Below are 27,129 nucleotides of genomic sequence, written 5' to 3' on the forward strand. Positions count from 1 at the left end.
TCCATCCACCATCATCTATCATCCATCCATTCATCCATCCATCCATCCATCATCTATCATCCATCCATCCATCCATCCATCATCTATCCATCCATCCATCATCTATCATCCATCCATCCATCCATCCATCCATCATCTATCATCTATCATCCATCCATCCACCATCATCTATCATCCATCCATCCATCCATCCATCCATCATCTATCATCTATCATCCATCCATCCACCATCATCTATCATCCATCCATCCATCCATCCATCATCTATCCATCCATCCATCATCTATCATCCATCCATCCATCCATCCATCCATCATCTATCATCTATCATCCATCCATCCACCATCATCTATCATCCATCCATCCATCCATCCATCCATCATCTATCATCCATCCATCCATCCATCCATCATCTATCATCCATCCATCCATCCATCATCTATCATCCATCCATCCATCCATCATCTATCATCTATCATCTATCATCTATCATCTATCATCTATCATCCATCCATCCATCCATCCACCATCATCTATCATCCATCCATCCATCCATCCATCCATCATCTATCATCCATCCATCCATCCATCCATCCATCATCTATCATCCATCCATCCATCCATCCATCCATCATCTATCATCTATCATCCATCCATCCATCCATCCACCATCATCTATCATCCATCCATCCATCCATCCATCCATCATCTATCATCCATCCATCCATCCATCCATCCATCATCTATCATCCATCCATCCATCTATCATCCATCCATCCATCATCTATCATCCATCCATCCATTCATCCATCCATCCATCTATCCATCCATCCATCCATTTTCTTGACCGCTTATTTCTCACAAGGGTCACGGGGGGGTGCTGGAGCCTATCTTCTTAGCTGGCTTTAGGCAGTATGCAGGTTACACCCTGGACTCGAACCCAAGTCCTCAGAACTGGGAGGTGGACGTGCTAACCACTCAACCACCATGTCGCCCGGAAAATGTACTAGAAAAAAAAAAAAAAAAAAAAGACGGATGTCGCATGCTAAAGGTGGCAGTAATGCACCAAAAGCCTTTGACAACCATCAACAGAAAGTAGAACAAGAAATGGAAGAGGAAGGTAATATTAGAAGGAAAAAAAAACGAGTAGTAGTCCTGGCAACTAATGTAAAACATTTCGCAACAATGTGCCATCAAATTCCAGTTAAGGGTAGCCATTTTAAATGAAAAATAATAACTTTTAGATCGTTAGAAGAGGAAGTTCTGAATCCAGCTGAACTTGGTTCACTGCTATCAGCGTGATTTGGGTGCACCGGAGTATATAATCACGGGACAAAAAATATGGTAATCGAATAACGTCAACATCAACAATGCATTGTCGTCCTAAAATTAAGATTAATTCTCACTTTGTAAGAGGAAATGTTTTATGTCTTCTGTAATTGTAAGTGTTCTTCTTTTGTATTTATTTTGTATTCAAACAGTTTATTTTTTGTTATAATTTTCAGTAGGATATTCGAATACTAACATGTGAGAGTCACAACCCTGATTAATATTATAATTTTTTGTTATGAATCAGAACAGTTCAATCTCAAACGCCGAGTTAGGGGTGTGCAATTTATCGAAATTCAATTACGATTTCAATTATTCCACTCCACAATTACAAAAATCAGCATAATCATAAAAAAAAAGATTATTAATACTAACTTTAGAGTCGTTTAAAATTACTCATTTGAACCTTTTTTTTTAATTTTAAAATAACTAATGTACCCTATTTTCCGCACTATAAGGTGCACCTTCAATGAATGACATATTTTAAAACTTTTTCCATATATAAGGCGCTACAGTAGAGGCTGGGGTTACGTTATGCATCCATTAGATGGTGCTGCGCTAAAGTGAATGTCAACAAAACAGTCAGATAGGTCAGTCAAACTTTATTAATAGATTACAAACCAGCTTTCTGACAACTTCATTTACTCCCAAAATAAATAAACAGCTGTTTTATTATTTTCTCTGAGGTAAAGTATTAGTATTAGCTAGAGATCCAAGATGGCGGGATCTTCTGCGCATGGGCGTCACCGATCGTGCAGGGTCACTGATAGCGTCTTGACAGCGAGACCTGTTGCGGCTCAATATTGATCCATATATAAGGCGCACTGGATTATAAGGCGCATGGTCAGCTTTTGAAAAAATTGAAGGCTTTTAGGTGCGCCTTATAGTGCGGAAAATACGGTAATAAATTTTGTTTCATCCAAAAGGAACTTGCATAATTATAGTGTTTCAAAGAATTGGATTTGTCTTAATATTTTTTTGATTTATTTGTTGTTATGTTTAAACATTTTCTTGTTTTGCACCAAAAACAAAATTAATTAATTAATTAATTAATTAGTGCTTGTGCGTGTGGATGGTTGTTCGTCTCTGTGTGCCCTGCGATTGGCTGGCAACCAGTCCAGGGTGTCCCCCGCCTACTGCCCAGAGCCAGCTGAGATAGGCGCCAGCACCCCCTGCGACCCTTGTGAGGAATAAGTGGTCAAGAAAATGGATGGATGGATGGATGGATGGATTAATTAATTAATTAAGTAATTCAAACCCCAAAACATGTAATTACATTATTTTAATACTTTGTCCTTCATTCCCAAAACTGTATTTATACGTTTTTTGTTTTTTAATGCAAGAGCATAGAGAAGTCTTTGATGCAGCTACTGACATGAAGACGTGGCTTAAAGCAATGGTAGTTATTACAAAAAACGGCCAGCAGGTGGCAGCAGAGTACACGAGATCAGCCAGAGCCATGTTGCAACTAGCTCTTTTTGACAGTGTTTTTTCCAGGAATGTGAATAATAATGAATAATAATGAAACTTATCTATATTCTAATGCTAATTGCTGCAAAACGGAAACAGTTACAAATATATATTTTTTTTTTTCCGGGTGAAAGAAGAGACTAATCTTTCTTTTGGTAGGTTCCATGTTTTTATAGTAATAGACCGCAATTTTCTGTGGGCCTTGCAAAATCAGTCAAAATACAGGAAAACAGATTGGAGAAAAGGAGGTTGCTTCAAGCAAAAATGGCTGGGAGTGAATGAGTTAATTAATTGTTTGGTCTAAGGAACTTACATAATTATAGTGTTTCTATTTGTAATGCTGAAACATTTTCTTGTTTTGTATCAAAAAATAAACATTTGAATAGACGTGATTTCAATTATTGCCAAAATAATTCTGATTATTATTTGTTCCCATAATCGAGCAGCCCTACTACGCACGGTGAATAATATCGATATCGTATTGTTGACTATATCGATAAATAACTGCCGCTTCACCATTGCTGGACTTATAAAAGGCTTTTTTTTCCCATTGTGTTGGGTTGAATCGCGCTTGATTGTCCCCAACCAAGGACGAGGTCTGTGTTGGCATCGACGGCAACAAGTGGAAGCCTTCAACCTGACAGGCGTGCGCGTCTCGTAACAAATGGCATTTAGAAAGGCGCCGCACGTTTTCCTGGGCTGCTCCTACATCAGCCTCGACATCCATTACCGAGTCAAAGACAAACGCTGGGGAGTTTGCACCCATATACGATATCCATATACGCACGCGAGCTGGGCGGAACACCTTGGGGGGGGGATAATCACCAGGATTTATTGAATGGTGCTGGCTGCTCCTCACTCTATCAAGTCCTTCTTTATAGGCCCGCTGATAAATGGCACTGCCACCCTGACTGAGCTGGGAGGAGGTGCTTGGAGGTTAGGGGGGGGGGGGATTGAAAGTACAAAATGAGGCGCCGGACTGGCCTGAGCTGTCTGATGAGCTGCCCCCTCCCCCCCATACTCACCACCCACTACTAAGAGCTGTGGAGGTGGATGGTTGATTGTCTGCCTTCAAAACAATAAAAATGGAGCTCAGTTCAAGTCTTGTTTTATCACGATACGTGTCGCCAACGTCGGTGACTTCTCAGCATGTGACAAAGGCAGGAATTAGTTATTTACTTTCTCTCATACCTGGTTAAGGCTGAAACAATAAATACAAGGGAATAGGACCTTGAAAATAAAAAAATAAAAAAAACAGATTAAATCACAATCACAATACTGTATTGAAGATGAACAAAATTCGATTATTTTTCAAAATCCTTCAGTTGTACCGCAGTGATCCATTTGACACGTGTGTATCAGTACTGTATCAGGTATGGAGGACCAAAACTGGTAAAATTCAAAATAAATAAATAAACAAATAAATAAATAAATGACTAAAAGTGAAAAGAAAAATGAATATAAAAAAAATAATTCAAAGATTATATAAAAAAATATATGAATGGAAATAAATCCGTTTTTATTTTCACTTTTAGTAATTTATGTACAGTATTTATGTAGTCATTTATTTATTTATTAATTAGTCATTTATCTATTTGTTTAGTCATTTATTTATCTATTTTTAATCATTTATTTATTCATTTATAAATACATGACTAAATAAATAGATAAATAAATGACTAAATGAATAGATAAGTGACTAAATAAATGAATAAATAAATAAATAAATAAATAAATAAATGACTAAAAGTGAAAATAAAAATGAATATAAAAAAATATAATTCAAAAATTATATAAAAAAATATATAAATGGAAATAAATCCGTTTTTATTTTCACTTTTAGTAATTTATGTATTTATTTAGTCATTTATTTATTTATTTATTAATTAGTCATTTATCTATTTGTTTCGTCATTTATTTATCTATTATTAGTCATTTATTTATTCATTTATAAATACATGACTAAATAAATAGATAAAAAACTAACTAAATAAATAGATAAATTACTAAATAAATGAATAAATGACTAAATAAATAAAAAAATACTAAAAGTGAAAATAAAAACGGATTTATTTCCATTTAGATTTATTTTTTTATATATATTTTTCGAACCGAGTTTGTTTTTTGTTTTATGTTGTTTGCTCTTCATCTATCTTTAGTACGCTAGCGTTTGCATCTATTCACGTGTGCTGTGTGCTCTTTTGTTTGTACTTTGTACTACAAGTAATCTCATCACTTCACTTTTTGTTGCTTTTTTTTTTTTTTGGTGTAAATAAAACCGGTCAAACGCTCACCGACCTTTGTCCGCTTTCTTGGGGTCCTTTGCTCATGTGTCAATTTGTGACAGTTTCACTTAAATTTGAGAATAAACGACAAGCCTTGATAACCCCACGTGAATTGGCACTCAAATAATTGTGAAAAATAGCCATCTATAAAACTAGAACCAATTCAAAGAAATGGATGTTATTTTCGAACTGAGCATGTCAAAATTACTCAAATCATCAAAATGTCCTTGGCGCTCAGGAAAAAAAAAAAAAAAAAAAAAATGTTGGCCAGTATAATAAAGGATGCCAGCAAATCAGGACTGTACACAGGTACAGAGATTTTTTTTTTCTTTTTTTTTTTTTTTGAAGGGGGGGCATATTATACACGGGATTTTACGGTCATAGTAATACATGTAACTAGGGGTGGTACAATATATTACACATATTGATATCATGTGTGAAATTTGGGCCTTGTTTCGCAATGTCAATCAACAGGTGAAGGTTAATTGTACTTCACTTTCTGCCACTTAGTGGAAGAGCATTTCTGCCTGTCACAGTAGGTGCGTTTCCATTACACTCAGTTTTGCGCAAAAGGCATGTTTCGCAAAAGCAAGCTGGTAATGGAAACACTGGATTTGCGAAAAAAACAACAACTCCCAAATATCGCAAAAAAGTTTTTGCGCTTTTGATTTTTGAGACGTATCGAAAAAGAAGTATTTCGCAAAAGTGTAATGGAAACACTTTTTGTTCATTAGTAGTCATGTGACACCCGCCCGGTCACGGAGGAAAGGAATATATTATGTGTATTTTTATTAAACTTGCAATTACTATATTTTTTTTATTTTTATTTTTAGAATGATTAATTTCGGTATTGTATTTTAGTTATACATGCTGAAGTGATTTGTATCGGCTACTGCACGTCATGAGCGCAAAAGAGAGAGAGGCGTAACCGAGCGAGCCTCGTTCGAGAAGTTGAATAAAAAGAGAGAAGCTTGAAATCGTGTCCTGGCATGTCTGGTTAATTTAGCAGGGAAGACGGCAGAAAACATCAGAAACTTTAAACTATTTGTAACCCGCCTTTTACCCAGCGTCCGGGAAGAACAACATTTTAGGGTTACGGGAAGTTAGGAAGTAATCGGACTCGGAACTGCTTCACAAGGGTATAACAAGCAAGAAATCGCTGTTACCACCGGCAACAAGTGAGACGTTCTATCTGTCCGCACCAGAACATGAGATACACGCGCACATACACACAACACCAACACTAAATGCCAGAACCCGCCCGAGTGTTTTTAAAGTACAGTGGTACCTCTACTTACGAAATTAATTGGTTCTGGAAGAAAGTTCTTAAGTAGAAAATTTTGTAAGGAGAGACGCATTTTCCATGTAAATGCCCTAATCCGTTCCGAGCCTCCCAAATTTCAGACATAAATGTTTTATAAAGCATAAAAATGCATCAAAACATGTAACAAATACATGTTACAATTAGATTATTGCACAATAAATGAGAGTTGTGCATAATATAAAAAACAAAGAATAGAGTAAAGAATAAAAATGATGGTCATTTACCTTTTTAACTGCTGTCCTCATCGTTTTTTTCCCTCTTTGGTTCATGTTCTCCTCTCTCAGAAGTGTTTTTTTTTTTTTTTTTTTTCCTGGTGTTTTGAAAAGAACTGATCCATGGATGTTTGCTTTTTTTTTTTTTTTTTTTTTTTTTTTTAGTGAGCAAACGCCCGACTGGTGAACACTTTTTCTGGGCGATTCTTTTAAACAAATTCTGAAACTTCCGGTATGGCGAGGCATCTTTTTCAAAAAAAAAAAAAGGCCCGTCTCGTCGCAATTAAAAACTTACTGTGCCTTCATCAATCACCAATTGTTTGAATTTTTGCACAAATTCGTTGGCCGTTCGTTCATACATCGGAACACCTCATGGGCCGCGGGATGAATGATGAGGACGCTGCATAGACACCGATCTAGTATACGCTCATAGATACCTATGGTAGGAAATAGCCATAGCCGAAAGTATGTTGCGTTCGGTAATGTATTTTTACCTTTCGTATCTAGAAATTTCTTTCGTAACAAGAGGCAATATTTTCCCGTTGAGGAGTTTCGTAACTCGAAAATTTCGTATGAAGACGTTCCATTGTAATATAACTACACCGGGCGTCATTCTACCGTAGACAACATGAGCGCCTCCTTCAGAACAGCGAGGTCTCGCGAGACGGGGCATTCCGAGAATTGCGCCTCAGAAGCAAAACGCTCTTCAATGGAAACGCCGACAAATCGAAATTGTACTTTATCGAAATAATACAATGTCGCTTTTATTTTTGTGAAAAAGGGTAATGGAAACGCACGTAATGTCAGTGCCACAGATGGATGACCAAAGCTACATAATATATAGGGGCAAATGCATTTTGGAGTGAAAATTGGATCATTGTTAGGGCCCAGTGAACCACTACTTTATGCTTCGATGACACTTTACAAATTAACAAAATTCCCATGATGCACTAGGCGGGATGTAGCTACACTCCTTGCGTCGTCATTTTTAAGAGGCTGCAACGCTATTTTTGGTGTCCAAACAAATGCCAAGCAAAATGAGATTTTGTTGCCTTCTCGCAGGCGCTGAAGGTCACGAGATTATTCATGTTTAGTCGGGACAGATCGGGATGAATGGCCCGAACCTGCGCCATCTCCCCTCCCCTCCCCACCCGGAGCCGTCCCTCGGCCAGGCCGCCAGTCAAACGGCGCAAGATGGATGACGGCGGCTGCCGAGGAAGCGGCTCTTGATCTCGTCCGGCTTCTCTCCCTGACAGGCCCGAGCGTCAGCCTGGGCTCCTAATTGAGCGGTTAGGACTGGCAGGCTCGGGTGCGATACATCACGCCGCCCCCAGACAGGACGGGACACTTCCTCGCTCTCCCACTCGCTCGTCTGGGACGCGCTAATGAAAATCTGTGGGGCCGCCTCTGTCGCTTTGCAAACTGAGCAATGTTTGCTACGACATAAAAAAAAAAAAAAAGATGCTTTAATGCCAGGGCAAGGACGTCCAATGTTCACTAAGAGACAAAAGCAGGGCGGCCTTGAGAGGTTTCATATCTAAAGCGAGGGGGGGGCACGTGCCATTGTTGTCTACCGCGCTCTTTCTTCGCTTTCAAGGGTTTGCGCGAGCATTTCATTCTTGTTATCCTCCTCGCTTAAGTGCGCAGATCTCACAGCTTGCTAACATTTTCCAAATGTCCCCATTTTTCAGCATTTGGCAACGGCGCTCTCGCTTCCATTTTGGTGTGAAGTTTAACAAGCCCTCTCTCCAAATGATCAGGCGCTGGCCCCGGCAGAGCAGGCACCCGGGGTGGTAACTCACACTTTTCGGCAACACTGTCGAGAGGCCGTCGTCGCGCGGAGAAAACCATTTCCAGCCCCCCCCCCCAGCGAGGAGGCGTATTAAACTTTTAACAACTCTGCAGTGGAGTTGTGTTGTTGAGTCCCAGCAGTGGCCAAAGTAAAACCTCACAAATAGCTATATAGTACACAATGGTGCCTTGGGATAAGAATGAGCTGATTCATGAGTTTTTTTTAAGGTACAAGCCATCTTTATATGGTGACAGTTTGGCATATCGTAAACACTTCATAGAAAAAAAAAAAAAAAAAGGCTTCAAGCTGTTTATTGCCACTTCCAGTTGAAGTTTACTGTACAGCCTGCTCTACGTTTTGTGTTTGCGTTGGCATCCACAACCTGCATTCTTACACATTTCCTGACAGATGTTAGCTTCACATGCTAGCCTCCAACAAGCTAGCCACTGCAGCATTTGATCTAAAAATGTACAAACTTGTGAGATATGGACTCAAGACAGACCACCTAATTAGTTTCTCAAGATAGCCGCTAACTAATTAGCTGGGAGTGATAAAGATGTAGATCGCTATGTTAGCTTCTCATACAAGCTAGCTAACTAGCTGACCATTTCAATGTTTCAACTAAACATGTCTACGACTTTATACAAAACATCAGCATGAGTTTCTGCCTGAGTGACGATGCAATAACTTTTACCTTAGCACATTAGCTGCTAACTAGCTAGCCACTAGTGGCTAACGGCTGGCGTTTTAATTGAAAATGCGCAAACTCACACAAAGTGGTTATTTATTTATTCATTTCACATTTATTAGTTTATTGTGCTAGCTAGCCACTTCATGTACAACCTTGGGAGGGACATCAGCATATAGTGTTAGATTCTCACGTTAGCCTGTCACAGCTAGCCACTTCATGTACGACCAAGAAATTCAATGGGCGTCTAATTAAAAGCCAAATTTTTTTTCGGTTGGTCGGAATATTATTGCAACTTATTGAGTCAGTTGTGAAACTCTTCCTCATGTGAGTCTGATATATTTTATACTGCCCCCATGTGGCTAAGGTGCACACACCAGAAGTAGCAGCACAATGTCCTATAGAATTGTAGCAAAAAAAAAAAAAAAAAGTCACACGGTTTATTCTGCGACAGTTTGGTACGCTTGGACTGTCTCACCATGTAAACACCAACCAAAAATGGTTTACAAACTTACAACTGATTAGAAACAGATAACGCGAACCACAAGCGTGACGGTACACTGTGTCTGTATGATGGCCGCCAGTGTTGCCATGTGAAGGTTGGCGATGGATTCGATCCATCTTCTTGTTTGCCTGATGAGACGTGTCTAATTAATGCCTCCCGTGAATGAAAAGCCTCCTGAACGCATCGCGTCTGAGAGCATCGGCGGCCACGTACAATGGCGAGTGGTCACGTGACACCGTAGCATTGGCGAGATGAGTGAAAAGACCCTCATAATTTGTTGGCCCTGGCAAGAAGAAGAAAAGAAAAGAAAAAAAAAACAGGCGAGATTAAGTTCTGTGGGAGGCTGTGGGAGGACGACAATAAAAAGTATTTTTTATTACTAACTATTATCACAGCCAGTTGAAAAGTAGAAAGGAGAACTGTGCTCCTATAATGTCAGTTCTGCGAAAAGGCGATTTGCGCGCCACTCAAGGACGCGTCTTCAAACGAGTGCCGGCAGAAAGCAGACGGTATAGACTCTGCCTTATTGTTATTTCCCTCATCTTCAGACACCGACTCGTCTGCTGACTTGATGCTGAGCCGCCGAGGCGAGCGCATGTACAAACAACACTTAGTGGGAAATGGATAAAAATTGCTGCTTGTTGTTTGCAATTCCAGAGACCAGAAACATTTAGACGCAGGTCTCAAAAGTTTTTTGAATTATTTTTATTTTTTTTAGGGCGTGAAACAATACAGTAACTATCAAGCTTCTGTGCAGCACCTTGGTATCAAAATCCACAATTTTCTTTTTATGAAAGTGCAAGTGTTTTGTTTTTTTTTGTAGGGTAGTGCAACATCTTCGTGTCTTATTTGTTTTTGGAAAGTGTCACTTCAATAGTTTATCCTCTTTATATTATACATAATATATTATTTTCTTGAGTGGAAAGTGCACCAGGAATTGTTGGTGTTCTTTTTAAGAAAGTACAACATGAATAGTTTGTCTTCATTTTAGGAAAGTGCTACATATACATCAAAGGTTGTTTTTTTGTTTTGTTTGTTTTTTGAAGTACAATCAATAGTTTTTATTTTAGGGAAGTGCAACATCAATTGTTTGTTTGATTTTTGGAAAGTGCACAAAAAACTGTTTTCTTAAAATTAATGTGCACCATCAATAGTTTGCTTTGTTTTTAGGAAAAACATTGTGACATTCAAAGTTATTGTTTTTTTTTTTTCTTTTTAGGAAGGTGCACAATTTGTTTTCTTAAAGGAAAGTGACACATCAATATTGATTTTGTTTTGTTTTAAGAATGTGTAACTTCATTAGCTCGCTTTCTTTTTAACACCGTGCAACATCATTATTGTTTTGTTTTTTTTGGAAGGGGGGAAGTATAACATCACTAGATAGAAAACAGCAATGTCTATAAAAAGTGTGAAAAGTGCAACATGCTTGTAAGTAAATTCTATTCAAGTTGAAGTGTTGTTCAATCTGTGACATCCACACATGGTAACAACAGTTTTTATTTGTAAATTAGAACAAAAATGAATCTGTTTTGGCCAGTTCTGGAGAGGAAAGCAATATGAATGTCATTGGATCGACCATCACTGACATGTGGAAAGTGCAAGAACAATTGTGGATTTACTGTGCACAAGTTCAAAAAGTCTTTTGGGGTAAACTTCTGACTTCAGCTGTACTTATGTCCAGTTCTTTATTGACAAATACTTACTTTCACCAGCTTCTAACCTAGCATGCACTGTAATTTTAACGTTTTTTCCAGATCAGTACAAAAACACACCTTCTTCCTAGCTTTTTCCAAAGCGTGCTTGCTGTTAGCCACATGCTAAAACTCATCACAGCGGCTGTTTGTCACCTCCGCTCGAGAGCAACCGGAGAACTCAAGTAGCATTAATTTAGTGGCACTCCTTGGCGCTCTCTCCTCGTGTTTATAAATTCAAACAGAAGTGCTTCTCAAGGTCTTTAAATGTTTTCCATTCACCGCCTTTAATTATTCATGCGCTATCTGCTGTAATTTTTCTCACTGATTTTTTTTTTTTTTTTTTAAACCACCCCTCCCACTCCCTCCATCCTTTTTGCTAAATTATGGATGTCGCGCTCCCCTCGCTCGCTCGGAAGCGCTCATTCAGTCGGCTCGCGTCGCTCATAACATCTCCCCAAACACGCCAGCCGAGACGCGATTTATTCGCCGTTTCCAGCCCCTCCCATAAAAGCTTTATCTCAGATTTCACGCGCCTCCTGAGTGGGGCGGCGGTGAACGCTTCGCAAAGTGCCTCACTCTGATTTACGCTCATCACAGGGTAGATTCTTTTTCGTAAATGACGGTACATGAAGAATTACACTGAACCTACCAAAATGTTTGTGTTGGAAATGAGACTTGTTGGCGTCCTAGGGACGAATGCTAGGTTAGCTTCTTATGTTAGCTATTAACTAGCTAGCCACTTCAGCATTTGTACTGAAACTGTATTACTTCACAAGAGACAGTATGTTATATTTTAAATATAAAAGATTTGTGATAGTTGTCAGCTGGATAGACACATTGCGCAAGACGTCAGTACACGTCACAAAGTTTTTGACTGATTGAAGATGCCAACTGCAACGTTAGCTTTTCATGCTAGTTGCTATACTGAGAGAAAATGTAGACATCGTATGCGTATTAGACGCTCCAAAATTAGTCGGTTTCTGTGACTGGTGCACCATACCTGTCGCTCTGTGACCCCAATTGCCACGCGCCATATTGGCGGAAACAAAAGGTGAGGTTTGATTTAGCCGTTTCCATTTCACTCGCATTTCCCATCAAGCTGCCTTCCATCCCATCACTGCGCATTGTTTAACCCCGTGAACCCTTCACAGCTTGTTCTTTTAATGCCAATTAAACATCCATTACCTTTGTAAAGGTACTTTTTATTTATTTGTTAATGTTTGTCACAGTTTATAAATATGTCATTTGAGTGCTTAATGGTTTTGCCATGGTGCTAAACAACAACAATAAAGAATTTACTTGGATTACATACCGAGTTCCTACATAGAATATATTGGATAAGTGACAGGGGGGGAAAAAAAAACAAAAAACAAAAAACAGTGCAGCTTAGCCTCTGATTAGCGGACAACAATTGTGGCAGCATGGCTTTGGTAGGATGTAAAAAAAATAAAAAATTAAAAAATAATAATGAAAAAAAATGGAGCCGAATAAATGTCATTGGTTGTTTTTAGTTGCACTTTGCTAAACAAATAAAATAAAAAATAAAAAATAAACTATTGATGTTACTTTCCTAAAAAGAAAACAAACCACGACTAAAAAGAAAAACAATCAATTTTGAACTTAACAAAATAAAATATTAAGCTGTTATATACCACTAAATATTCACTTATTTAATTGTTATAGTACTATTTATTTTTATTTATTGCATAAATTATTTGTTTAATTTAATAATTTGCTGCAAGCAATTTGCAGTTTGATGTTCCACTTTCATAAAAAGAAGAAACATTAAGCGCATAGTTATTACTAAATGTTTCCTTTTTTTATGTAATTATGATTATTTGATCATCTTTCATTGATTGGAGAATTTACTGTGAGCAGTTTGTCATCTTTTGTTGCACTTTACAAAAACAAAAACAAACAAAATTGTTACATAATATTATACAGTACTTTGTTTTAAATGATTGTATATGATTTAATGTATTTGATAATCTTTCACTTGTTCTTAACAAATAAATATCACTAATTGTATTTGCGTTTACAAAAAAGTACTTTTCTTTTTGTAATTTCTTACCCGACTGTACTCAATCCTGTAAACAGTATTGCCTTTTTACACTAAGATATGTACACAACTGTGATTTTTGCCATACAGTTACCCCCACAGAAAAGAATCGTTCTATGTACGCAGCCTCTTTTGTGGCAGCACACCACGTCCACGCTGACTCCAAACACCTGCTCAGACTCCACATCTATCACGCCAGCAACTTCGCTCCCATCTGGCTGGGTCGCGCCACGTGGGAGTCGGCCTCATCTGCTTGGTTTTTGGTTTGGCGTTCAAGGCGGTGTGGGAGAGAATCTGCTTTTTAATCGGGGATCAGCCCTTGCTTGGATGAGCGACGGGAGGAGTTTGTGGTCAGTCACATCAATCTGGTTACTTAGCATGGAACCTTTTATTGTGGGATAAAATGAGACGTCAGCGTATGTCACAAGTGTTTGACAGAGTGGATTGGACCGTGAGATTAAGCTAGTTTTCATTTTAGCCGCTAACTAGCTAGCCATGGCAGACTTTGAAATGAAAACGAAAGACCAGGAGCAAGACATCAGCGTACTTAGCTAGCCACTAACTAGCTAGCCTAGTTTGGTGTTTGAACTGAAAATTTATAACCTTGATGTCACAACTATTTGACAGCGTGAAGATGACTTAGGCTTCTCATGTTACGTGCTAAATAGCTACCATTAGAGAGTTTCTGAGTGGGTAAATAAAGATGTAGACTGCTGTTGTCACAATTTGTTTTGTTGCCACACTAAACTAGTTCTGGTTTATTTTTTATTCCTGTTACAGTTTCCATGGAGAGTTTCGGTTGGCTGAGTGTCCTGCGTCGCACCTGCTGGCGACTGTCATCAGTGGAATATTTAGAGGCAGGAGAGAAAGGAGGAAGGAGTTAGTGTTTGTTGCTTGGTGCCATTACTGCATCTTGCTACTCTCGGTTTGTCCCGCGCTCATCTTGTCTTGTGTAGTAGCCACTTCACATCTCCGGTTTTGCTTATAAGTACTTTGTTTTAGTTCAGTGTTTTGATAGTAGACTGGTGTCTCCCGTGGCTCTCTGTCCACATTTCCATGATTGTTTCAGTAATTCTATTTCCACATCAACCCTGTTTGTTTTTTTGTATTTTATTCACACTCACATTTTCTTTTTGTTCAATAAATTCTGTCGAGCTTGCTCTACTTTGTGGGTTTGCTTTTGGCATCTACAAGCTGTGTTTTTACACATTACCTGACAGCTATGTTAGCTTGACATCCTATAGCCTCTAACAACATAGCCACTTTAACACTTGAACAGAAAATGTACTCATATGAGGTGTCATTGCACATCATCATTATTTGCCTGAGTGAAGACAGAGCACCATGTTAGCTTCTTGCGATAGCCACTGACAAGTTAGCTGGGCCTAAAGATGTCTAAGTCTAACTTCTCATGCAATCTAGCTAACTAACTGGCCACTTCAACGTTTGAACTAAACATGTACTACCTCATTCAAAACTTCAGCATACAATTTTTTGTCTGTGTCAACATAGACCCTTCACCTGAGCACATTAGCTGCTAACTACTTGCCACTAATACCTAACGTTGGTGATTTAGCTGAAAATCTACAAACTCGTGAGGTGTCAGTGTACATTACAAGTTTTTTGACTGAGTAAAGACAGACCACTAAGATAGTTTATTGCGTCTACTACTAACTAGTTAGCCACTTCATGTATAACCTTGCAAGATATGACTGCATACGTCACACTTTTGAAGACAAAGAAGGCCAAGTTAGGCTCTCATAGGTAGTCACTTCATGGTGCATTTGAGGAAGTCAGGGGGCGATTGGGGGACCCCGACATCACCGACCGACTCGATTTGACATCACTTAACTCATTTGCTCCCAATAACGTGTAAATACGTTTTTTTAATGTTCTAAGTGTCCCAAAGACGTATTTATAAATTTTTTTGTTTGTTTTTTTATGCTAGAGCATACAGAAGGCTTTGATGCAGCCTCTCAACTGCAAAGAACGGTTGCAGAAATGGTAGTTATTACACAAACGGCCAGCAGGTGGCAGCAGAGCAAAGGAGATCAACCAGGGCCATCTCGAAAAAAAAAGCTCAATTACTTACAATTTTGAATAGATTTGTGAAAACTGATGAAACTTAGCTCTCTTCTAATGCTAATTTCTGCAAAACGGAAACAGATAGAAACATACTTTTTTTTTCCTGATGAAAGAAGAGACTTTAACCTTTCTTTTGATAGGTTCCATGCTTTTATAGCCATAGAACACAATATTCTGTGGGCCTTGCAAAATCAGTCAAAATCCAGTAAAACAGCCGGGAGCGAACGGGACTGCTTCTGTGAAAATGGCTGGGTGTGAATGAGTTAACAGTGGCGCCCTCCGTAGAGACAAAAACCATAATCAAATATTTATCTGTTTATTTATTATACTTCAAAATAAATAACTTTACGTAAACCAACACCATTTCGACCGACTGCGTGAACCAGTACAAGAAACAATTTTTCACAAAAAGCCATTTTTGTTGTTTACATTCGCCTGGAATGCTTTGAGGTCAGAACTGGGAGAATGCAAGTGGGATATATCCGACTTCCCATCTTCCTCGAATGCACCATAAGACCTTGACAGAGACATCGGCATGTCACAAAATTTTGACTGGGTGAAGGTAAAGACCTCCAAGTTAGATTCTCATGTTAGCCTCACGCAGCTAGCCACTTCATACACAAGCCAGCAAGAGACGTCAATGTAGAAGTTTAAGCGAAACAGGCAGATTAACGATATCGCAAAGTAATATGAGCGTAAACTCACCGGCACATCTGGTCCGGGCCCTCAGCGGTGGTCCGGGCGCGCCTGTACCACCCTCCAGAGGCCTGGTGAGCAGAACGCTGATCTCGTATTCGGTGTCGGGGTCCAGGTGTCCGATCTTGTGCGTGGTCTTGTCGACGGGCTGCAGGTCGTACATGGTGCCCGACACGGTGCGGTACTCCACCTCGCGGTCCACGATGGGGCCGTCGCCATTGATGGAATTGGCGTTGAGCTGTATCCACAGGTAGGTGGCACCCACGGCAGTCAGCTGAGGTGGTGCGATGGGCACCGGAGGCTCTAGAAGGGTAAAAAGGTTTTAGATGGATGTTTAAAAAATGTTTGTCATCGTCCCACAACTATTTTATACTTCACACCAGACAGTCAAAACATTCGTCTTTTGAGGTAGTTAGGATATAGATCTAGATATATATACATAGAAATTTTAACAAGACTCTGACTAGGGCGGTTGTGACATTCTAACTAATTTCTCCTGCCCTGCTTTATTGAAAGCAATCGACATTGTGACAATTATTAACTCATTTGCTCCCAATAACGTGTAAATACGTTTGTTTTTGTTTTTTTAATGTTTTGTGTCCCAAAGACGTATTTATACTTTTTTGTTTTGTTTTGTTTTTTATGCTAGAGCATACAGAAGGCTTTGATGCAGCCTCTCAACTGCAAAGAACGGTTGCAGAAATGGTAGTTATTACACAAACGGCCAGCAGGTGGCAGCAGAGCAAAGGAGATCAACCAGGGCCATCTAGAAAAAAAAAATCTAAATTACTTACAATTGTAAATAGATTTGTGAAAACTGATGAAATTTAGCTCTCTTCTAATGCTAATTGCTGCAAAACGGAAACAGATAGAAACATACTTTTTTTCCTGATGAAAGAAGAGACTTTAATCTTTCTTTCAATAGAACACAATATTCTGTGGGCCTTGCAAAATCAGTCAAAATCAAGTAAAACAGCCGGGAGTGAACGGGACCGCTTCTGTGAAAATGGCTGCGAGTGAATGAGTTAAACGTCACGATAGCTCTGACGTCATGTAATTGTCTGATTATGGTCTCAAGCGTCGTATGCATAAATATCTCACTTTGTTGGGCTTTGTGTGAAAGACGTCACAGTAAACACGTGACGACTTTGACAGTGACCTTTTCCTCCATCGCGTTCCCAATATTTGTCTAATCTGGCTTAAACCTTTTGGCATCTCTGCCTTAATGAGCCTTCTCCAAATGTCAGCACAGGTTCTTTCATCTATTTCTGGCATTTATTTCTGTTATACGATCGTGTTCAGCAGCACTTTAAGTTGGCCACAACTTCCAGAAGTCTATTTATTGTTCCCTAACGCTCTGAAATACGATGAACACATCATATTTAATGTTCTATGCAATTCGAATGTATCAATTTTACATATTCAATTTTCTATACAGATCTCTATGCAGCCATGAACAGAATTGATCACATTTAATGTTCTATATAAATCTAATGCACCTTAGTGATATATTTCCCATTTTATACACAACATCAGCATACGTATTTTTATTTTTTATTTTTATTTTTATTCTGAGACTTTGCCAAATTCTACTTGGACAAATTTAGTGTATTATTATTATTATTATTATTATTATTATTAGTAGTAGTAGTAGTAGTAGTAGTAGTAGTAGTAGTAGTAGTAGTAGTAGTAGTAGTAGTAGTAGTGGTAGCACTAGTAGTAGTAGTAGTAGTAGTAGTAGTAGTAGTAGTAGCAGTACTATCATTACTGTTGTTATTGTTGTTGTTGCTAGCATTAGCTTCTAACTAGCTAGCTAGGCACTAATAGCTAACTTCAGCTGTTTAACTGAAACTGTCTAAACTCGTAGCTAGGCACTTCACGAACATCCTTGTAAGGTACGTTAGCATCTATGTGCCTCTAATGGAACATACTTCATGTAATGTTCTATACAACTTTAATCTACTACACTTAGGACATATTTAATGGTCTATACAATTCAAGTGTATCATGTTTAAATTGTATTGAATGTTCTATACAGCTCGGACATTTCATATGTCAGCCATATTTAATGTTCTGGACCGTAAACAATTCAAAGTCTTAATTCTACACAACTGAAATGATCATATTTAAATTGTATTTAATGTTCCATACAACTTTAGGGTAGCATATTTATATATCCAATGATCTATGCACCTCAAATGTAGCATATTTACACCACATTGTATCTATTGCTCTGTACAACTGTAATGCAACATTTTTACTTCATTATCTTTAATGTTCGATACTACAGAAGTATCAATTTTACACAACATTCTATTGACTGTCTCATTTTGAAATTCACATTCTACACCACTCTAATCTACCACATTGACGCCATATTTAATGGTTGATACAACAAAGGATCCTAAACGATAACCTCCCTTCAGGTTATCATGTAGTTTGACCAATTGAAGTTGTCCCTTTTAGGAAGCAGATGGTTAGCGCACACAGTGACCTCAAGTCACGGGTCCCGAAACTGTGTCTAATCCAAGCTGTCCAACATCACCTCGAGCCAACCAGCTAATCCAGCAGACCTCAGACTGTCTGAGGTGTCCGAATCTGGGCTTGTTTTGATGCGTTTTAGGGTCAGATGTCTTTGAACGTCTGAGTCTTTTTTTTTAATTAAGCCACCCAACCGCTTTCAACATACCAGACAGGGATAGCGCAGCCACTCTTCACACAGGCTTTGAAAATAAGTCAAAACTAATGCTGACCGATTATACAATTCTCAAATGGTCAAAAATCAAAATGCTGTTTTTTTTGTTTGCTTTTTCCTAGCCTTTCCCAAATGTCTCCCGTCATGTGCCATCCTGACAAAAGTGCCGCACCCCTTGTCGGCCGCGACACAAAAGCACAAGTAGCTTACGGTGATGAAAGCTTGTAGGTGCACTAAACCCGACGTGTTGAAAATTACGGATTAACGGTGTGAAATACACCCAAGCGCTGGCACACGTCAGGGGTATTAGCGGCATGCTTTTTCGACCGCGCGTCGGCTTGGAGACGGCCGAGGGTGGGCGTGCGACACGGGCGGCCAAGCGCGGGGGTCGGCGAGCAGCTGCCGTCGCGATGTTTGACCACACGGCCAAGCCGGAATGGCGACAGCTGCGTCTTCCTCGACTGCAGCATCTGCGGACTAACAGCGGCTTACGCTATGTGTCGAATGTGTGAAAATAAACCCTATTATGTTCAAGATGGACGATGATGGCAACACTAACAGGAAACGGTGGAAACGCTAAATTTCGCAGTCACATTTTGTAGCTGTTAGCATTTCAAAGCAACTTTTATTTATGAAATATTTCAAACTTGCTTACTTTAATGCTAAAAATGTACATGTTTCTGTCACGACTTTTTATACAAAATTGAAGGGACAATTTTGAGCTTCAAAATCTTCACGTTGGACACAGTAAAAGATAAAACAATTTCTGAAAACTGATGGTACATTTGGTTAATGATCAAATTTTCCTTCCCCCCCTGACTCCTAAAGTTCAACAATTCTTAGGAAGGCTGTAATTAATAGGGACGTCACGATAAGCTCAATATTGCGATATTAAAACTGCCACAATATCTTCGTCGTCATGTTCACAATATTTAAATGCAGCACATCTGTTAAAAAAAAATAAAAAAATAATCAGGTTGATTTCCATTTGTGCAGTTCTAGCACCCTCTGGTGGCTAGTTTTTTTTTGTTTTGTTTTTTTAAGTGAAATTTGATTTTCATTAGGGATGTTTTGGCCCTTCTATGTTTCAAATCTCCCCTAATTGTCAGATGAAAGGGAACGTAATATGCATGTGAAGCAAGTATATATGTGTATGTATATATATATATATATATATATATATATATATATATATATATATATATATATATATATATATATATATATATATATATATATAAAATCTATTTACAAAATCTTACTAAAGAGAGGATATCTATAATAAAATTATGGGATTTAATGGCAAAATAAACACAATTCACCCATTTTTTTAAAATCTATTTTTGGTGGAACTCACTGAACTGCAGTAAGAGTAGTTTGTTTATGCAACCGCTGACACAAGAGCACACACAACGCCCTTTAGCCGTCCAAGTGTTGTCACTGTCCTGTTGATTCATGGTAATAATAATAAATCCTGCTTTCATTTGCCGAGAGCATCCTTCTCTCTCTTTAAGATGGGGGGGAGGTCCTCATTATTCTCCTAACCAAGCTGGAAAAGAATCGATCGCCTCTGGGCAGATGACCGGCGAGTCTGGCTTCGATTTGGATTTTTTTTTTTTTTTTCCCCCCTCTTCTCGGTGGCTATTCTCATTAGCGCCGACACGGGCCAGAATGCTCAGCTGGAGCTCCGTGAACCTGAGGAAAAGGAGCTCAGGCCTAGACGGGGGCGAATAATTATCGTCCCTTTCAGAGCCGCTACGGGAGAGCCTATCACCAGGACGGAACGGGATTGGGGTGGGGTGGGGGGTTTGGGGTATCGAGCGGGCCGATCCATATGGCACGGCGCACTTCCACATAAATCTGGCATGAAAATCAGGAGTGATTATCAGGGATAATCAAGCATTCATTCTCCTCCTGTTGACCAAGGCGGCGGCGGTGTATTGTAATGAGGCGGGATAAAAAAAATAAAAAATAAATCCACACTCCGTGGTCACTCTCATACACATTTAAGGGGAGATTTACAAGTCATCGCTCCAAGGAGTGAGGGGTGACGGGGTGGGGAGGGATAAGCGCTTGTTTTACGGCAGGGGATGCAGAGATAAGAGGAGATGACACTTAGAAGCATGAAAACGCCGCTTTCCTTCCTCACAGAGATTTTAAAGGGGAGGACGTATTACGACCAGAACCAGATAATGACATCAATATTTATGACAAAGGCACCTGGTGCTTATTTTTTTTAGTCTCAGCTAACGCAAAGTGCTGTTTAGAGAGGACCTGAGTGCAAAAGATGGGGGAGGTTGTATTTCGCACGCAAGACCTCATATCTCTCAATATGGTGTCACTTCTGCCGTGATTGACACAAGAGACACGTCGTGCTACTAAATTCTCTAAGAGGGAGCGGGGTATTTATATGAAAATCTAAAATCCTCATAATGGAAATGCAATAAAATCCGTTCCAGTCTCCCTTCAAACCCCAACATTTTTCTAATAAGAAAAAATGCACTCTAGGACATTGCATTTTAAAAATCCTATAGTAATAACATGATTAAATAAACCATCAAGAAGTAAACCATTTGTGCAGGCCATCTGCAGGCTTCTCCAGCTGTGTATAACTTGGCCACCAAGGGGCAGTTAACATATTCATGAACTTTCAACTCTCAAGGATCACTAACTTCAGTAATGTTGGTCATTTTTTTCACAAATTATAAAGAATATGTTCCTGCAAGTATTGCTACCGTATTTTTCGGATTATACGTCGCTCCGGATTATAAATTGAACCAGCCAAAAAATGCACAATTAAGAAGGAAAAAACATATATAAGTCGCATTTTTGGGGGAAATTTATTTGGTAAAATCCAACACCATAAAACATACATGTCATCTTGAAAGGCAATTTAAAATTAAAATAAAATAGAGAACAACAGGCAGAATAAGCGTACGGTATACTAACGTTACATGACTGACATGCCTGGTAATGTCAGTAACGACGTAACATATTAAGAGTTTGTAGCGAGCAGTGACGCGAGTCGGAGGCGGAGTGTTGAAGCACGGAGACAAAGGCTACCGTTTTATTGACATCAGCTTCTGAGGTCTTAACAGCAACTCCCCACTCAGCTAGAAGCTAACAGGCTAACTCCTCTTTTCCACATAACAAAAGTTTTAAATTAAGCAAATAAAGTCACTTTGGAAGGATTGTTTATAAACAATCAATTCATAATCAATAACAATAGACATTTGTTTATACTCATATGAGGACATATTGGGATTTGGGTATCAAAATCATCATAATAGAAACTAGTGTTGTTCCGATACCGATACTGGTATCGGCAGAGGTGCCGATACTGCATTAAAACAGTGGTATTGGTATCGGTGACTACTCACAAGTAACATGCTGATACCATTACTTCTAATGCTAATATAGGATTTTGGATGCAGCATCTTGTGTCTTGTCGTGCACGACATTCACTGATACGTGACATGTTCACTGCATGCAGATCTAAGATATCATATTGGCCCTTGAATGCTCTCAACCAATGGCAGGACAGCTTTTTCATGTTGAGGGGAAAAAAAACCTTAGGTATCGGTATCGGCCGATACTGTAAAGGTGGGTATCGGAATCGGTATCGGGGGCCAAAAAACTGTATCGGAACAACACAAATAGAAACTAATAATGAGAAAAGTTGTCCCAATTGTAAAATTGTAAATTCTAATCGCTAAAAATGAAATGATGATTAGGATACGTATGAGATCCCCACAAAATACTTTTTTTTTTGCACAAAATCATGATAGTTTTTGTCATGAAAGAGCACTCTTGGCATGACAATCCTGATCTAAGATCGCTTAATTGGGTATTGAAATCATCACAATTAAAAAGTGTGAAATTAATTTAAATTGCCAAATTTAAAAAGGGGAACAAATACTTAAGGTAACAAATAAACGGTCACATGATTTAGACCAACATTTTGTTCTAAATTCCTCTAAAAGGATCAAATTCACACAATAGACCAACTTCTGCAAAATACTGCACATTCGTTTTTTTTTTTTTTTTTTTTTGTTTGTTTTTTTTTTAATTCCACAAAATCCTCGTAAAACCCTGTGCTTTTATAATACCTGAATCCGCAAAGCGAACAACGTTTCGCACTAAATTCTGCTAAAACCTCACAAGAGGTTAACATTTTTGAAGTCAATTCTTAACAGGAAAGGCTGATCTGGGTTATTAGACATTATCTCCCTCGCCCACTCTCGGTCGTGTCCATTCCGGCGTGATTGACAGAGCTCGATCTGCAGCAGCAGGATTAAACCTATCAATCACATAAGGCTCGGAGACAAAAAAAAAAAAAAAAAAAAGAGAGAGAAAGAGACAGGGGGGAGAAAGGAAAAAAAAATCAAGGCAGTAAATTCAATTGAGAGCACACGGAGAAGATTGAGGTGAAGAAATATAGGAGGCCATTACTGGACGACTATAGGGGCTGTAAGGAAAGTGAGGCCTTGCAGCAAGAGACGACTCCATAAATTCATATCAAATGACTGCAGGAGTCAAACATCAGTGAGGCTACTGTAAACCCGCCCGCCGCTTGCCTTTGTGATCCTTTAAAGCGCCATTGTGCTCAGTCAAGGACGGCCCCCCTTTTACAGTGAAAAAGTCCTCCAGATAACAAATCACCATAAAAAAAAAAAAAAGGGTGGGGGGGGGGCGAGGTTAAAATGTGCCCTAAAGTCTGTTTACGCAGTTTGCTTCCTGTTCGTTCTCCCATCGACTTTGCATGAAGGTCAGTCCAAGACTCAATTTTAAAGCACACCCATCTCAGAGTGTCGTCCAATGAAAAACATACAATATCAAAAAAATATGGTACAAAATGATACTGAATTCCAAAAAGGGAACTAGATTCCGATAACGGTGACATCCCCCTAAATCGGGATGGGCGAGTACCAGCTATCAGTAATGGGCCGATATTCACCTTGATACTTGTTGGGGCTTGTCGATAGCAGACACCAATAGTTAACGGGACAAAAAAATATTCATATATGTGACATTGAGTCAAACCTCTTTGGCAGTTTGACACAACAGCAAATCATCATCTGTGTCAGAAATAAATAAAGGCATTTGTTGTCCTTATATTAAACAAAAAAAAGAATGTTTACTTACAGTATTTGGCTTATTTGGTTAGCAATTCAATATTCACAATATTCATTCATTTTGTAGTATATTCAGCTCTTATCATTATCATTATTATTATTAGTAGTAGTAGTAGTAGTAGTAGTAGTAGTAGTAGTATTTTTATTTTATTTTTTTATTATAGTATTATATATTATTATCTTAATTGTCCTTCCAAAAATGATGGATAATTAAAAAAAAAGATCAATATAACCCAATATAATATTTTTCTTTAAAATTGCATGAAATTAATGGGCTTTTTCTATTCTTCTAATTTATAATTTCTAGTTCCTGATCTTAAAATTGCCACAAGAGGGTGACCAATACTGTATCGGACACCGTCGTGAATATCGATACCTTGAAATAAGGTCGGGTATCGGTGGTATCGGGACTCACCCGCTTTTAATTATAAACTACCATTCAAAAGTTAATGAAAACACACTAACGATAATATGATTGGGGGTCACTATGAATTGTCCTTATTTATTTATTTATTTATTTTACCACCAGTGGTGCCTGTAGATACAAGTTAGATTGTATGAGCTTCTCTTAAATTCCAATAAATTAAAGCTTACTTTGTAAACAAAGAAATACTGGATACACTTTTTTGTACAAGTCCACCTCAATTCTCCTCAGGGAGCACAATCAAATTCGCCCCTAAATTGGCTGCTCAATAACTTAAATGGCAGTCAACCTGTATCTTTTCAGACAGGAGATCTTGAGATTTTTTTTGTGAGTCTCAACAGACACGTATACCAAATTTCAGGCTGGCCAGTAAAACTGACATTGGAATGGTTCAAGATCAACACTCACGCTTTATAGTCAGCTCCCCGTAGTTGGACACGCCGACGCCTTTGTCCGAGTGGACGATGCATCGGTAGCGGCCCGAGTCGCCCTTGGTCGTGTTCTCCACGTCGAAAGTGCCGATGAAGCGGCGGTTGTTCCAAGGTTTGGTGGCCTTCATCGGGGCCTCCCGTCCACCCATTCCCTGTTTGAACACACGCGTACAAGCGGTTTCACCTTTTGTGTTCTCGAATCTTTACTTTTGTTTGTTTGCCTCAGTCCCAATTGTGAGTGATACATTAATCACACTGCAACGCACCGAGAGGCAGCAGCTTCTCCCCAGCTGTCACCCCTTACAGCGGGCAGATGGGGGGTAGCATTTGTTCATTAGAAACATTTCTTCACCGCTGTCATCGGGCTGGGATTTGGCCTAATGTTTGTTTTGCAGCTCTGGTGCTAATGAGGACGCATTTGTGAAAATGATGGAGTACCTGGCACGGGACCTTTCAGCCCGCTCATCACACGAGTGACGGTGCGTGTTAGCGTCACAGGCCGAAAAGGCTCCGGCTGCCAGATGCACTACCTTTGTCGTTCGGATCAAGGTCGACCGCAGGCTGCTGTGTGCCGGATATAGAAGGCACTCTCCACAGAGCCAGCGTCTATGTGGGTTAAGAGCATACGGCAGAGAGCTGACACCTGTAATCCCCTGCCTGCCAGCCGGCAGGTTACATCCAGGATGCAATGAAGCAATGTGTGAATGTCACAGCTTGAACTTTAGACTTGTCACTCGGGTTTCCAGACTAAAAAATTGGATCTCGGAGGTTTTGTGTTCCAGTCAAAATTACAGGAGCAGAGATTGAGTCAAGCCCAAAATGGAGATAAGACCAAGGCAATGTGAGAGTGAATCAAGGCTGCAGACGGGAAGAAATGATTGAGTACGATGACAAGACCGAGATGACAGAGGCTGGGGATCGATCTCCCGCCCATGTGACAATGTCGAAGTGTCCTTGAGCAAGATGTTGAACCCCCAGTTGCTCCTGATGCTGCACCAACAGTAGGTGAATGCAAGATCAGTATGAAACGCTTTTCGAGCCTTAACAGGTGGAAAAGTGCTATATGAGTGAAGACCATTCGCCAAGACCAATGTGAGCCCAGGTAAAAAACAAAATCGAGGTAATGTGAAACAGAGCAAAGACAATGTCAGACTGAGTAATGTGAGACCAAGTAAATACCAAGGCCAAGCCAATGCGGGGCCAAATAAAGACCAAGATGGAGGCAGTGGGACATCAAGTCAAGACAAAGACCAACACAATGTGAAACAAAGTGAAGACTAAATCTAGACAATTTGAGACTAAATCAAGACCAAGACAGGAAGTATAAGATTGAGACAATACCAAGACCAGTGTATTGTGAAACAGTTAAGACCATGACCAATAAAATGTGAGACCGAGTTAAGAACAAGAAGACCAGGCAGTGTCAGACAAATTCAAGATGAAGACTGAAACATCACACCAATTCCAGACCAAGACAGTCAAGACCAAGAAGACCGAGGCAAACGTACAGAAACGTAAAACCAAGAAAATCTTGTGACCGATACAAACCAAGAACATAGTCAAGCCAATGTGAGACCATGACCAATAAAATGTGAGACTGAGTCAAAGACCAAGAAGACCAGGAAATGTGAGACAAAGTCAAGATGAAGACTGAAACATCACACCGATTCCAGACCACGACAGTCAAGACCAAGAAGACCGAGGCAATGTGAGACAAAGTCAAGATGAAGACTGGAACGTCACACCGATTCCAGACCAAGACATAAAAACGTAAAACCAAGAAAAGCTTGAGACCGATCCAAACCAAGAACATGGTCAAGCCAATATGACACCATGACCAATAAAATGTGAGACCGAGTCAAAGACCAGGCAATGTGAGACAAAGTCAAGATGAAGACTGTAACATCACACCGATTCCAGACCAAGACACAGAAATGTAAAACCAAGAAAGGCTTGAGACTGACTACAAACCAAGACCAAGCCCAAGCCAATGTGAGACCAAAAAAAGAACAAGATAGAGGCAGTAGGAGATCAAGTCAAGATAAAGACCAATACAATGTGGGACAGAGTGAAGACTAAAACTTGACAAATTGGGACTAGATCAATACCAAGACAGAGGAAGTGTAAGATCGAGTCGATACCAAGACCAGTGTACTGTGAAATAGAGTCAAGACCAAGACCAAGAAAATGTGAGAACAAGTCAAGATCAATAAGACCGAGGCAATGTAAGACAAAGCCAAGATGAAGACAGAAACTTCACACCAATTCCTTACCAAGACGGCGGAATTATGAGACCAAGACAAGC

The 27,129-nt window shown here is 39.3% G+C and overlaps 1 protein-coding gene across 6 annotated transcripts in view; it reads right to left on the reverse strand.

The window, feature by feature from the left end:
* Nucleotides 1-27,129, reverse strand: part of LOC144015910 (receptor-type tyrosine-protein phosphatase mu) — a 267,193-nt gene that overhangs the window by 132,621 nt on the left and 107,443 nt on the right. For all 6 annotated transcript variants that reach the window (XM_077516393.1, XM_077516421.1, XM_077516411.1 and 3 more), the window contains exons 6-7: nucleotides 24,802-24,976; nucleotides 16,149-16,442 (exon numbers count right to left, since the gene is read on the reverse strand). In XM_077516393.1, the coding sequence (XP_077372519.1) occupies nucleotides 16,149-16,442; nucleotides 24,802-24,976 (469 nt within the window). The remainder of the gene's footprint in view (nucleotides 1-16,148; nucleotides 16,443-24,801; nucleotides 24,977-27,129) is intronic.

This window comes from Festucalex cinctus, chromosome 1, assembly GCF_051991245.1.
Source record: "Festucalex cinctus isolate MCC-2025b chromosome 1, RoL_Fcin_1.0, whole genome shotgun sequence".
Taxonomy (NCBI): Eukaryota; Metazoa; Chordata; class Actinopteri; order Syngnathiformes; family Syngnathidae; genus Festucalex; species Festucalex cinctus.